Raw genomic sequence first — 15400 nt, forward strand, 5'->3', positions numbered from 1 at the left:
GTTTAAAGTTTCCTAGAATGATGTGATCTCCATAAACTACTAATAGGGTTGATATGTAGAGGTGAATCCATCATGATTCAAGATGCCAATTCTTCACAGGATAGCAGGACAGATTTTCCATGAGGGCCTAAGATAAGCCCTTATAGTCAGTGAAAGGAAAAATGCTTCAAGTAAAAACTATAATTTACAGTTTTATATAGAACATCCATTGATCTTTATTTGGTTTGACAAAATCTGCATTATTAAAAGACAGGTAACAAAATTTGACCTTATACTGAATCTGACAGATTAAGTTCTATAGTATCTAGAATATTCTATAAGAAATATCAACCGGGGGGTGGGGGATTATCACATGCAGATGCTCCTGGCGAAGGGGGCACTCTATCTGCAGGTGAGGTCCGTAGTGTGCAGCACGTAAAAAAACCCGAGAGATAATGCAATTAACTTACTTGGGTGAAATGTTTTTCCTTTTAGAGAAAAGGTGGCAAAGGAACAGGAATTCAAAGGCATATACAGAATGGCTTCTCCATTTCAAAATGGTAATAAAAATATTTAAATCATGGCACAAGGGCACCTGTGAGGAAAGGAACATCTTAACCAGAGTAGGGTCATTGCATAATTTTTTAGTAATATGTATAATTTTCAAGTAATGAAGTGGACTAAACGAAGAGTCTCATCGTGACAGCGGCTATCTGTTCTTCTTCTCACCCTCTGGGGCTTGATCTGTTTCAGTGTCGCTGGAACATTTCTCCACGCAGTTTCTGGGGAACCATCCTCTTGTTCTTGAAACACCTGAGGGAGAAAGTAAACCTGAGATGAAATGGTCAGGGTGTACTGCAGCGACGCTACTGCAACCAACAAGATTTAAGTTAGAATAGTTAAAGATTTTAGTTAGAATACCTCTCACCTCCCCCCTCTCTTTTTTTGTTTTGATTTTTTTTTTTTTTTTTTGAAACTGAGGAACAAACTCAGGGGCATTCTACCTCTGAGCTACACCTTCACCCCTATTTTATTTTTTATTCTGAAACACGGTCTTGCTAAGTTGTAGAGGGTATCACTAAGTTGCTGAGGCTGGCCTCGAACCTGTGATCCTATCTTAGCCTCCCAAGTATAGGATTATAGGCATTTGCCATTGTGTCCGGACCATTGTCTCTTACAACTTAAAGAAAAATAAGGTATGTTTTAAAAAATGCTTCTAACAAGCTAGAAAGCAGATATTCACTAAATCCCATTATCTGGGAAAAGGGCTTACGTGGTTTAAGACAGTGGCTAATTGGAGCCAGGGACTTTTCACATAGGTATTCACTTACATGTGTAATCATGAAAGGCATTTTGGCCCAGGGTCACACTGCCTCTGTCCCAGGAAACTAGCTCCTCAGTCTTTGTGAATTTCCTCCTTAGACTTTTTCTAACATATACATTTCTGCACCAATGTCACCAAAATGCCACATGAATTAACTTATAATCAACTTCAAGTATTTTTAAAGAGCATCCTGGAGGATGATGGCATCCTGGAGGCTGGCGTGGTGGCGCACGCTCGTAATCCCAGGACTTGGGAGGCTGAGGCAGGAGGACCGCAGTTCACGGCCAGCCTCAGCAACTTGTAAGGCCCTCTGTAACTTAGTGAGACCCGTTTCAAAATAAAGAATAAAATAGGGCTGGAGGTGTAGCTCAGAGGTAGAATGCCTCCGGGTTCAATCGCTAGTACTGAAAAAAAATAAAAAAGAGCATCTTGGGCTAATCTTTATTTTAAAAGGTATAATTCCTAAACACACACACACACACACACACACACACACACACACACACACAGAGATAGATAGCTAGATAGATAGGAAGAAAGAAAGAAATGGAGAGGGAGAGAGAAAGCGTCAACTCATTTGCTCATTCAGAGAGAGTGCCCGGCACAGGACTTGAGTGCATAGTCTGGAGGTGAACTGCTTGGATGGGAGCCCTGGCCCCACCTCATCTTCGTGTGTGGCCCTGGGCAGTTGTTTAGCCTCTCTGTGCTTGAATTCCCTCACCAATTAAGTATACATGCTAGTACCTACCTAAGCTACCTAAGTTGGGGACCTTAACACCAAAAATGAAGCACTTATGCAAGTGTCTGTCACATTCAGAAAGAGCTCAAGTGTCAACAGTCACTAAAAAGACCTGATAATTACAAGTGCTATGGAGAAATATATGAGAGGCCTCGTTGCTTAAATAGGCACTCTTCTATGCAGTTCCCTGAATGTATCTCATGTGATTGTGGAATTATTCTTGAAACACTGGAATTGTTGCTAGCATATCACCCTTTAAACATACCCTTCCATTTCCATACCTTTTATAAAGGAGTCATCAAGAATTTTGTCTCCATACAACCAGTATCTGAAATGTTTAAAAGATTGAATTTAATTCTTAAAGGTAGATATCAGTTTTGTTGTTAAAGAAGACAGCACTTTCTCTCACTCACCGTAACCCTCTTGTGGCTAAAATGAACTCCCCTTTTCGTAGCTGTATCCTCGGCTCTTCAGTGCAGGGGCTTGTGAAGAAGGTTTTGATTCCTTTATTCAAAGGACAGAAGGCACCACTATAATCTTCTATTACTTTATAGCGAACCTGTCATCAGTGGTGAGAAGACAATCTGAGTATTTACCCATGATAACTGAATTCTTTTAAGCTGGGATACAAAATTTTAAAGACAGACACCCCCCCCCCCCAAATGTAACAAGCCTTCTTACCTCCCAGTTCCCCATTCGTTCTGCTTCCTTATGAGAAACAAATCATGTTTCTAGCTCTCAGGCTTTTGTGTGTGTGTGTGTGTGTGTGTGTGTGTGTGTGTGTGTGTGTGTGTGTGTGTGTGTGTTGTTAGGGATTAAACCCAGGGGCATGCTACCTGTGAGCTATGACCCCAGCCCCACTGTATTTTTCATTTGGAAACAGGGTCTCACTAAGTTGCTGAGGTTGGCTTTGACCCTATGATCAATCCTATCTCAGCCTCCCATGTACTGAGATTACACTTGTGTGCGAACACATCTGGCTTCTGGGGTTTTTCTTAACACCTCTCATTTCAAGCTGACACAGTTGCTAAGAATTAAATTCCAGGGGAGCAGTGATCAAAGAACTTTGGGTAATGATGGAGATGTTCTGTGTATTCGATGTCTCTGGTATTCAGAGGGCGCCAACTAGACACATGCTGAGCACTTATAAAGTGGTCAGCACACAAGACTCTAAACTTTTAATTTAACTTGACTTGCCACATGTGGTATCATATCCAACAGTATGGTTGTCAGGAAGGGTTTCATCTTAACGAGTTATACTGATAACTTTTTCTATGTCTGCAATATAAATTGACCAGATTCTCTCTAAACCTCCAGCCCAAATTATCCAAACAAAACAAAAAATGAACTGCATCAAATTTCAACAAATATGTTGAGGAATATTACTTAATAAAAGCCAAGCATTGGTTTCTACTCAAAGGCAATTGAGAAAACTATACAGAATTATACAGCATGATAAGGAAAAAAGAGAACCGTGAAAATAATTACTTACGCTCCGGACTCTCTTATCTGCTTTCTGTTTCAGCTGCTCTATCTGTATAGAAGATACAAAAGGAAACGCTGAAGTGTCTTGCCTCCATGTTGAAAACAGCTCCCCTCTTTGCTACCAGAGGACATGGCCGACTCCCTGTTTTCCAGCCTTTCTTACTGCTGACAATGTCAAGCCATGGTCTTCCGAGCACGGGAAGAAGGCCTGTGGCTGGAACCAGAGGCCGAGAGTGCAGCTTCTCAGCACTCACTCTCCAGTGTCCTCGTGGATGTATTCTCCTGCAATGCACACTCTGGCCCAGGGGCCAGGGAGGTGGGTTCTCTGCCCTCATGAAGCATCTAGGCTGGTGTCCAAGGCAAAGACGTTGAGAATGACTGTTTTTTTGACACAGCTTAAGACAAACTGAAACAATCATTACCTATAACTGTTGGCTAAGCCATCCTCACAGCTCACAACTCCTTGCCAGCTGCCGACTACTACATAGTACTACATTAGACATGTGGGGGGAAGTAAAGATAACATATGGTCTCTCTTCCAGAATCTTGTCAGGTTAAGACATAAGGTACAAGAATTAAGAAAATATGAGACCTCATGAGCTACAAGGCAGAGTATGACTAGCGCTCAGATGAATCTAGAGTGGGCAGGCTGGACTGTACACAAGGGAAGACAAAGATGAGGCCACACAGATAAAGAGAGCGGTGTAGGCAAAGTTAGGGGCAGGAGTGTATAAGGAGTTGATATAATACTGTAGGTCGAAAGGTTGTTTTAGGCCAGATTTTATAAAACTACCTCAAAGAATTGGGACTTTAACATACAGATCAGGAGGGTTCAGGAGAGAGTTAAAGAAAGAGATGGGAGAGTTTTATGAGTATTAATCTAGATTCATTTTGATATACTAAAAACATATATTGTTACTATGAAATGTCACTATGTTAAGGGGAAGTAAAGGGGTAGAAAGCAAGGCAAAAAGTCATATAAACAGAAGAAAAATACTCACGGTTAAGCTGTACTGGTGACAGCCTTCTCTTATTGGCCATTCCAGTCCGTCTCCTGCGGGGACCCCTGACCACGTAAACACCTGTTTAAAGTTCTTCCATCTACTTCCCATATCATAAGGAAAGACGAACACTTCATCTAGATGGTAATACTGAATTCGATCTTTAGCCTGGGAAGAGACACAAAGTGGCAGGTATCTCTGCCTCAGGTGGCTTTTAGTAATACGATTAATACCACTTGTCCTTAAATTTACACCATTCATAAAAATTCTTTCTTCTACACAGAAGGAAGAGCTTTATCACAACATAAGAAGAACTTGACACAGAACACCAACCTTGTATGTGATTGCCCAGAAAATACCTTATAGGGCTTCCTTTAGAAATACACATTCGATATGGCTAACTAAAAAAGTTATAGATTCAGGTCAAAGTTTTTTTGTTTTTTGTTTTTTTGGATGGAACTACTAACTGTTCCGTGGGGTACACCAAAATGCAACAGCAACAGTTTCATCCCAGGTGGCAGTGACACCTGTGGAAATGGCCAAGATGACTGTAGCAAGGAGGCAGTTGTACGAAGAACATCATATATATATTATGGTTCTGGGATTCCTGGAAACACTTCTACCTTTGGGCTACACTCCCAGACCTATTTTATATTTTTATTTGGAAACAGGGTCTCTTAAGCCAGCGGGGCTGGCTTCGAACCTGCACAATCCTCCTGTCTCAGCTTCCCAAGTGCGGGGATTACAAGTGTGCGCCACAGCTAGCAGGTATGTACAGAAAACATTCATTTTTTTAAACTACCACACATACGTATGACCATACATGTATGTATACATATATATGCTTATTTATATTTGCACTTATGTGTTATGCATACACATTAATAGTCATGTGGCATAAATAATATCCCAGGCATTTAAATTGTTAACTTTAAGTTAAGGAAGTAAACTAGCTTTGGATTTCTTAGGTTCTGCTGACATCTAGTGGTACAAAGATGCACTATTTATTTCAATAATGAGTGTAAACTGTTGAAACTTCTATAAACTTTAGTGTCTGGTCATTTCTATAAATTTTCATAAGTTTAATCACTTCAATGTTTTACTTAATGATAACCAGTTTTTAAATGACTTTTAAATTTAGCACGGTACTTTATAGAGAGCCTTTGTCATCAGCAAAAATAATCTAAAATAAATGATTGCTAAAAATGATACTTTGAAATATCTAATTATCAAGCGACAGTATTTTATAAAAAGGCTTCCCATGTTTTCTTTATACTTATGTGGATTTTGTTTATAAAAGACTGTCAGCCGGGCATGGTGGCGCACACTTGTAATCCCAGCATTTGGGAGGCTGAGACTGGAGGATTGTGGTTTGAGGACAGCCTCAGCTACTTAGTGAGGCCCTCTGCAACTTAGTGAGACCCTGTTTCAAAATAAAGAATAAAAAATAGGACAGGGGGTGTAGCTCAGAGGTCAAATGCCCCTGGGTCCCATCCTCAAACCCACAAAAAAAAAAAAAAAAAGACTGTCAAGCTGAAACATGCAATCTATTGACCTGTATAAATCTGTCCTCACTCAGTATGGTAATTTCATTTCCTTTGTCTGAACAAAATTTCAGAATCTTCAAAATGAACTGAATTTCAAAAACCAGAGATATAGGCTACTTTAAAAAAAAAAACTGGGAAGGATGACAGTCGTTTACAAAAATAACTAAGACATGTCTGTGCCTACAGTATGTCAATTAAATTAGGATTCTATCAATAGTACGTGTTCAAAGGTGGCAGAGGTATGTGCTGTTGCCATAGGAAAAGGGAACAAAAGTGTGTAACCAAGTTTAGAGAAATCCAAGGACTGTTCCAGGGACAAAATGATACCTAAACTAAGTCTTGAGGGGCAATAAATCAGGTAAAAGAGGGAAGAATGAGGAGGTAAGAAGGAAGAGTGCTCTAGACAGAGGGAACAACGTGTACGAAGAGAGGGCAGCCTAAGATGATCCATCAAACCCAGAGATAAAGGAGAAGCAGACGAGGGGGAGCAGGAAGGGCCGCATCACGTGCAACAAAGAACGCGGACTTAGACCTGTGCCTCTGCGGTCTCACGGCCTGTGTTCCAGGCCCCTTCAGTCCCCACGACCTCTCTAGGGGTTCAGCAAGGTCAAACAAGTTCATAAGAACACTAAGATGTCATTTGCCTTTTCCTGGCGATGACATTGGCCATGGTGGGTAAAACTGTTGGCATCGTAGTAGGAGTCAAGGGAGTGGTACTGTTTTAGTTGTCATTATATTCTCCACAGCAGGTGACCTTCCATATTTACAGGTTCCACATCTGTGGATTCAACTAGCCATGGATTCAAATGATTAAGAAAAATAGCTTACTGACGTTTAACAGCTGAGAGGACATCTCACAAAATTAAGACCTCTAACTTTTCTGGAAAAATAATTAGAAGATCTTTTAATACTGAAGAGTAATACTCTTCTATGGCAAGAATCAGCTTTGTTTGCAACCAAATCTTTGATTCACAAGGGCTGTTGCCTCCCCACAGGCATCTGGGTTTTCAACTGGTAGGAGTGATGGTGAGGGTCTGCAGAGTTTAAAGCAGGGAGCGGGGTGGTCAGATTTGTGTCTTACACATTAGAATCACAATGGAGTTAACACCTGTAATTCCAGTACTTGGGAGGTTGAGACAGGACTCAGGAACTTAGCAACTAAGGAAGACTCTGTTTCCAAATACAAAATATAATGGGCTGACAGTATATTTGAAGATAGAATGCCCCTGAATTCTACCCCTGGCCAAAAAAAGAAAAAAAAGAATCATAACAGTGCGAAATGTGTACTTGGCCGTTGTGAACAAAATGTCTCCTATATACACCTTTTCTATGGCATGCAAAGCGACTCCAGGAAACCACTTGGCAGTCAAACTTTCATTTTCAGGCACTTATTCAATTTGGTCTATTAGTTGATTTTTATTTATTTGAGGAAAAAAATCATTAAAATTTACCTTCTCTTCAATCCATGATTCAATAGAAGTTTTATTTCTGAGAATTATTTTGATCTGGAAATTAAATGATAGTAAACTTTACTAATGTGGTTTGTGGTTATATAAGATTTTCATAACAATTCTATGAGATGGATTTTATTGTTCCATACCCTAGACAGATACAGAGGAGGACAGAGGTTAAGTAACAGAGCCCATGGCCCATCCGGGTCTAAGTACTTTTGTAACCACTGCACCACAATATTCACAACAGCAATGACCACACCAACCCGTAAGCAATCCAAATCTAGTGTTTTAATTAAGATTCATGTTTTAAATACTGTCTTCAGATGAAAGTTTTCAGAGTATAAATAAAATACCAATACAATCAAATTAGTAACTTTTTAAATGAATTTTGCCATTAAAACCCATTTTCAGTATTTTAATTAACTTTAAATTTCTAAGTCTATTTATGCCAAGTAACAGTGACTCATTTTGGTCAATCCAGATAGTCTGCTTGCTTGAATGTATTCAACCTTTATTCTATTATCCCATTTTCTTAGCTATGACAATTCTACTTAGGTAAATTTTTATGCTTCAGGATCTTAGTTTATTTCTAATATGATTTTTAATTATAGGCATTAAGAAAAAATGTCGAGAATTTGGTCCCAGGGTAATAAATAATAAAAAGTATAATCAAACCCAGCTTTCTTTTAAAACTGTGAGTTCTAAAAAGGATTGGCTGATGCATGAGGGTTCCGAGGCCATATAAGTGTTAAGTATTTCCTCCACAGCTGGCTGTCTTCATAAAGACTGTGGCACATCAAGACAATGCAGGACTAGGAGTCCTCATCCTACTCCAGGGTTCTAGCGCAACACCTAGCCCAGAGCAAGTTTTCAAAGAATGAAGAGACAAAGCGAACAAACTGCTTTGTGGTCCCTTCAGAGCCAGGTCCTCCTTCTCTGTGTTCTCAAAGCACCCTGTCCATAAATCTATGATGTACTCATGACCCTGAATTAGTTAACCACTTATAATTAATTGTGAGTTCCCTAAGGAAGCTCTTCATCTTAATTAATGCAGCCTCAGAAATTAGCAGGGTAATTTATCAAAGTAGACATTAAATAGCAACTAAACCATAGGATTGCTGTGAAAGAGCTGATACATGTCAAGTACTTGAAGCAGTGCCTTGCATATAATTGCTCAAGGAAGGTATTAGCTATATTACTACAATTAGTATTGAGTACATGCTATTATGAAATGACATTAGTGTAATGTTCACTGAGCACATGAATGGGTTGTCTTGGGTCGTCTCACCTAGCCTTTCTGAGAACCAATCTGTAAGGAAGGAAAGACAGTAATATTCTTCCATCAACTTCTTTTAGGGGTGATGTGAAGATCAAGAGAGAATCTAAAGTGAGAAGAACTTTCTCAACTATAAAAATTACATAGTTCTAGGTTAACATTTCGCAAAATAAATGACCTCGGAGTCTGACAGAATTACTTCAAAACCACTTGTCTAGCAGGGAGATGACTAATCAGCATTCAGACAGAATAAGCCAGGTAGACCTGAATGTGGGCTTCATCTCTTTCTCAGAGCAACGAGCACCAAAGTGTGACCACTTTTAGCAAGAGGTAAGACTTACCTGGATAAAAAATAGCATCCCAACAGCGATGGTTGTTCCTAAAGCTAATCCCAAGGCAAACAGCGTGGCGGCGAACGCAGCCAGGCCGAAGGGAACGATGGGAGGAGGGTCTCTCCGAGGTGCACTCATGTCAATCTTCACCGTGTTCCACCCAAAGGAGAGCTAGAAACAGCAACACACACCTGAAATCCTCGGCTGTCCTAACTGGACAGGTGGAGAGATGACAATCTGACGTTGTGGCCAAAGTACTCACTGACTTAGTGAGCGCTGTGGCTCGGGCAGGCGCAGGCTGCTGTACACGAAATCATTCTTTGTTCATTACTTACTAATTAATTACTTGATTGATCTATCTATTTAGTGGTGGTGCGGATGGAACCCAGGGTCTCACCCATGCTAGGGAAACTCTCTAACCACTCAGCTATTTCCCTAGAGATTCTATTTTCTCTCTTTGTTTTTTTTTTTTTTGGTGGTGTTGGGGGTTGAACTCAGGGGCATTCTACCGTGGAACTGCACCAGAGTCTTTTGGAAACAAAGTCTCCCTACGTTGTTGAGGCTGGCTTTAAATCTGTGATCCTCCTATCTCAGCCTCCCAAGTACTGAGATTTACCCTCATCCTCAGCTCAGATTCTTAATTAATTAATTTATTACTTCCTTCTTTCTTTCTTTTTCTTTTTCTTTCTTTGTAGTACTGGGGATTGAACTCTGGGGCATTCTACTCAAGCTACACTCTCAGCCCTATTTTTATTCTTTATTATGGAGGTCCTCACTAAGTAGCCGAGGCTGCAATTGAGCCGGAGATCCTCCTGTGTGAGCCTCCCAAGTACCGGGATTACAGAAGTGCACTGGCCCCCACCCCCAGCTCAGATTCTTAGTCTTCAATGTTACTTTTTTGTTGTTTCCTCAGAGAGTTTACCCTATAAGCATTAATATGCACAAATAACATTAGGTACCATCTAAGCTCTAACTATGTCTCCCATTTTCTCCTTGCTATTCTATATTTACAATATTCTTCCACAGCAACATAGATAGCCTAGAATATAGTTATTTCCATCCTCACATTCCACGGTCTGTGGCAGAGCTGACACAATGCAGGCTGCAGATGTGGACTGTAAGGCCTGTACAATGTTTAAAAACGCTAGACGTTAGGTGCCAGCATTTATAAATCATAAGCTGGCCGGGCGTGGTGGCGCACGCTTGTAATCCCAGCATTTGGGAGGCTGAGACGGGAGGATCGCGGTTCACGGACAGCCCAGCTACTTAGGGAGGCCCTTTGCAACTAAGTGGGACCTGGTTTCAAAATAAAGAATAAAAAATAGGGCAGGGGGTGTAGCTCGGAGGTCGAATGCCCCTGGGTTCCATCCCCAGACCCACACACAAAAAAAAAAAACTGAAACAAAACAAAACAGAAGCTTTCACACACAAAAAAATCAGGTTTCAGACTCTTCCTGAAATATTAGAAGATCTAGCATTACTGGGCTAGCATTCCCCCAAACCCCAAGCTAAAATCAAGTATGGCTGGCCCCTCTGTGAGACACACACATTCTCTAGTTTTCCACAACCCCATCTGTTCTTTCCGGGCCTCTTGGGGACTTCATTTGTGGCCTCTCAACTCTACCTCATGACCACTTGCCCAGAGATCAATCCCAGATGTTGCTGGTCTAATCTACTGACATTTTAGGGTGTGTGCTTGCTTGTTTCAGGGTACTGCGTGAGAAATCAGCCAAAAAACTACAACTTGCCACGCACACTGGATGGAAATAGAAAGCACTAGTGTGTCGTCGCCTTCTCGTTCTTCCTTTTTCTTCTCACTATTCCTACCATAACTATTAAATTTAATAATGTATAATGTACAAGCATAATTATCAGCTTCAAGAAAAATACATAAGGTCAGTTTCCAGAATAAGACAGTATTTCTTCAACTTAAAGATTGTTTAATTTTTTTTTAAAAATAAACTGATATATAAGAAAAGCTAAGTTCTTTTTCTTTTCTTTTCTTTTTTTTTTTTTTTTCAGTACTGGGGATGGAACCCAGGGGCATTCTACCCCTGAGCTACACCCTCAGCCCTAGTTTTTAGTCTTTTATTTTTGAAATAGGGTCTCACTTAAGTTGCAGAGGGCCTCACTAAGTAGCTGAGGCTCTCTGCGAACTGTGATGCTCTGGTCTCTGCCTCCCAAATGCTGGGATTACAAGTGTGCATCACCACACCTGGCTTTTTCTTCTTTATTTTGAAACAGGGTCTCACTGAGTTGCAAAGGACCTCACTAAGTAGCCGAGACTGTTTGGGAACCACGATCCTTCTGTCTCAGCCTCCCAAATGCTGGGATTACAAGTGCGTGCCACCACGCCGGGCTAAGTTATTTTTCTACCTAAATCACAGAAAGTGTATTTCCAAAGAGATTCTCTTAAATAATCTTGAAAAACTACCACTTAATCTGGCTTGACTGATAGCAGAACAAACATTTCCACTTACCCGATTATAAAGCTGTGTGTACATGGTCATAACAAAAATAAAAGCAGCATGGATACAACCCAATGGTGCTAAAAGGAGAAACAGTGTGAACGAGGCATGATTTTGGTACCCACAACAGTTGTTGATCCACGGACAGTGATGATCCATCTTCATCACACATCTAACGAGAAAAATTACGTGAGACATGAAACAGAATCCTGCCTACATTAATTAACTCTGATGGCCACACATTCAGGCAAACAGGAATTTAGCATGTGCCTGAGACACGGGGGAATTACACTTTCTGGAATCAAAAGGTACATCTCCATGAACTTTTAAACAATACAGTGACTCCTTTTAAGTTCTAAACAAGGGGAAGGGCAGGCTTTAGTACAGCTTTCGATGAAAAGATGTCACCTTCACACAAGCTTGCATAAAGCAGCTGAGAGGCCCGCTGGGAGGGTCATTATAAAAAATGAGTATGGTTTCTGGTTGTTCTCTAGCTTGGAAGTGCAGTGACTAAGGTCAATAACAGTGACTCAACAAAACCACTTATAAATCTCCACTGGTGCTCACAGGCGTGAGCAGACGCTTTTAACTTCCTTCCTTCCTGTTGGCGTAGTGCACTTCAGATGTGGAGCAAGCTGACCCCCGACCATAAGATACGGTGGGTTGAGCAAAGTCTCCCTGTGCTTCTGGTCCTTATTTCTGCTAGAGGAAATTTCCTGGCTTCACACCAAACTGAAGTTGTCGCCAATGGTTCCCTATGTTTCTCACTCATCAGGGGACACAGCTGTTCATTGTGCCAGGTCCTGGCTTCCATTACATTTGTACAGTGATTCAGTTTTTGTCCCACTAAGTGATTGATATTAAGCCACCTGTGATAAGAGGTACCTGGATTCATTTATTAGATTTGTATAAAGTGTAAATATTTGCCAATAAGTAATGGGAAAAGCAGGTCACTCTAATTTAGACTCAGAACAGTTCTAAAGCTAGCCAAGATGACAGTCAATAAACACAATTAATTTTGATACAGTATATGAAAAAAAAATTAAAAGAATAACTTTTTACCCCGCTCTTGCAGGAAAAGACGTAAAGTATTTCTATTCTTCTATAAAACTTTTTTTTACTTATAACAAAGAAATGTATAAAGTTTGTTATTTGGAATGATAAAAGTATAAAATGGAGATTGTGGATACTTCAGCATTTTGCAAAATTTTTATACTGTGGTTACCTTGCAGAGAGTAAAATTAGTTTTATAGTTGGGGTAGAAAGCACAACAACAACAAAAATATCATCAGTCAAGTTGATCAGCTCCCACTGCACAAGAAAGACAGATACATACCTGTTACACTTTCTGCAGTGATGTGAACGAGGCGCCTTGAATGCTTGGCAGACTTTACAATACTGGAGATATAAGATATCCTGAGAATTTTCCTTGGCAGCACAATATAAAAAAAAAGATATCAGATACTTGATCCCAAAGCAACAAGTCAGGCTTTATGAATAAATGCCTCTCTATGGTAGGAATTTCTTTTGCGGGAGACAGAAGGATGATGGAATTTCTTCTTTTTTTCCCTTGTGGCACTAGGGATCAATCCCAGGCCCTTATGAGTGCTAGGCAAATGCTTTCAGATCCAGTTAGATCTTCAGTCCAAAGGCTGGATGGAAACTTAACTTCCATTTCTGTCCCTTTATTTGCGCTAAACTATTTTTAAATAGCAAGTATGTGGTAAGAACGGTATCACTCTTCCAATCACCCAGAGGCCATTTTTAATTTCCCTTCTTCATGCTTCACCCAATCCAATGTTGTTAGTTAAATTTGCGCCAAATCTTAGAAGAATGGGAGGAGTGTAGAAAAAGGTAGCTGATGACTTGGCAGGTATTTTAAAGAGAAATTTCAATGATGAGTTGGTATCTTTTCTGAGATTTTCCCTCTCCTCTCCTCCCAGGGGTTGTTTTTATAATTTTCTAAGCTGGGCATGGTGGCACAAGCTTGTAACCCCAGTAACTTGGGAGGTTGAGACAGGAGCATCCCAGGTTTGAGGCCAGCTAGGTTTGAGGACAACCTCAGGAACTTGATGAGGCTTTCAGCAATATATCGAGACCCTGTTTAAAAAAAAAAAAAAAAAAAAAGGTAGAGAGTATAACTTGGAGAGAGAATGCCCCAGGGTTCAATCCCATTTTCCATGACTATAGTTTCTTTCTAATACAAACTACAGGTCAAAATGATATTCCTAGAACTTTACTCCATGTCAGAGCTCTCCTTGGAAATTTCTAGAAATGTCTAACAACCTAATAATTTCTGATGTATTCAAGACCTTCCACGAGCTGCCTTTGTTTCGTCCTTATCTGAACTACATACTCTCTTCCAATCACACAAGGCTGTCCACTGTTTCTGAATACGTGCTCCCCTTGTTCTTTCGACCTGAAATGCCCTCTTCATCATCTTCGGGGCCAACTCCCACTCTTCTCATGGGTCCCCAGCGGATAGTGCTCCATTCCTCTACCTGATAACATGCATCAAGTAACTCTTTTATGGCAATCTGCACAAAGGCATTAGTTCTTTCCTGGGTTATAAGCTTTTTCAGAATATAAGTTGTGTCTTACCCTTTTCTGTATCCATTTCAAGTAGCATCCTACATGTACAATATACCGTTTCTCAAACTTTAACGTATCTAAGAATTGCCTGTGGATTCTGATAAAATGAAGATTCTGATTCAGTAGGTCTGTCTGGAGGGGAGCCCAAGAATCTGTACTTTATAAAGCTACCAAGTGAATGTGGACGTTCATAAACACAAATCTTTCTAACAATGTCCAAGGATCCATTAATTGATTCATACTATACTTCTCAATGTTATAATTTCACTACAATGATTTTAAAACTTTATGGTTTAAACCAGCAGTTCCTAAAGTTCTGCGGGATGTTAATGTATTAAATGGGAAAAAAGGTCCTATAGACAAACTGTATTGTCAATCTACAAGAGAAATAGGTGATAGACAGTGTTTCCTTTATATACCATCATGGATTCACCAACCACACTTCCATATTTTGAAATGTAGGATGAGTATTCAATGATACTGCTTGGAGGAAGGCTGATTTGGATAATTATTTTCACAGAGTTATGAGATCAATTCTCAAAACAAGTGAACATTGATTCGAGTAATACACTTAGTCTCTACCAGGACAAATAACAGGCTATGTTGGACATTATTGTTGGCAGATAAGGCAGAAACTGAGTATCTGGTCATCATTAGAGTTCACTGTTAAAAAAAAAAAAATCCTTTTCTTACCGGTTTCCATCCCAGAGGGACAAAGCCAGGACCGACAAACATGGCATTGAAGTAATTATAAAGAATCATGACAGTCCAATTTATCAACATGATGAAGTTCACACTTCCTCCAGTTGTATGTAAGGGCCAATACCACAACACAGAGTCAATCATGGCCATTGTAGAACATATTGCTATAACACCCAGGGCTATAATTGGCCCCCAGTGACACAGTCTCTTTAGTTCTTGGAGATTTTCAAACTTGATAACTGAGCAGAATGTCCCCATTTTGGTGAAGAAGAATGCTGTCCTACTTTTAAAGAACTAAAGATTTCTTCTTTCTTTGTACACATTTCCATGTGCCACAAGTCCAAGTGTATTCCTTAATTGTCATGCCTTCAAGTGATGAGCTGTTAATGCAGATTATGCCATCTTCTCTGACACACGCAGAGCTTAACTCGGAGAATCTTAACTAGTAGAATCCAGTGTCTTGGTTTGAAATCCAACCTAAAGAAAACAAAATGAGAAAGC

General features: G+C 40.1%; 1 protein-coding gene across 6 annotated transcripts; it reads right to left on the minus strand.

Moving 5' to 3' along the window:
* Positions 1 to 688: 688 nt before the first annotated feature.
* ZDHHC6 (zDHHC palmitoyltransferase 6) lies at positions 689 to 15157 on the minus strand (the record flags this gene model as incomplete). Of its 6 annotated transcripts, none has more annotated exons than XM_080693703.1 (10): positions 689 to 792; positions 2324 to 2370; positions 2456 to 2601; positions 3535 to 3576; positions 4529 to 4696; positions 7527 to 7580; positions 9147 to 9308; positions 11618 to 11777; positions 12942 to 13021; positions 14891 to 15157. In XM_080693703.1, 10 exons carry the CDS (start codon positions 15155 to 15157, stop codon positions 689 to 691), a joined length of 1230 nt encoding a protein of 409 aa, XP_080549829.1. The 6 variants fall into 6 exon arrangements, with proteins under 6 accessions (XP_080549829.1, XP_080549828.1, XP_080549827.1 ...); XM_080693702.1 differs by having other exon boundaries at positions 12942 to 13033; XM_080693701.1 differs by having other exon boundaries at positions 689 to 810; positions 12942 to 13033.
* Positions 15158 to 15400: the final 243 nt, after the last annotated feature.

Source organism: Muscardinus avellanarius, assembly GCF_963383645.1.
Source record: "Muscardinus avellanarius genome assembly, chromosome: 4".
NCBI lineage: Eukaryota > Metazoa > Chordata > Mammalia > Rodentia > Gliridae > Muscardinus > Muscardinus avellanarius.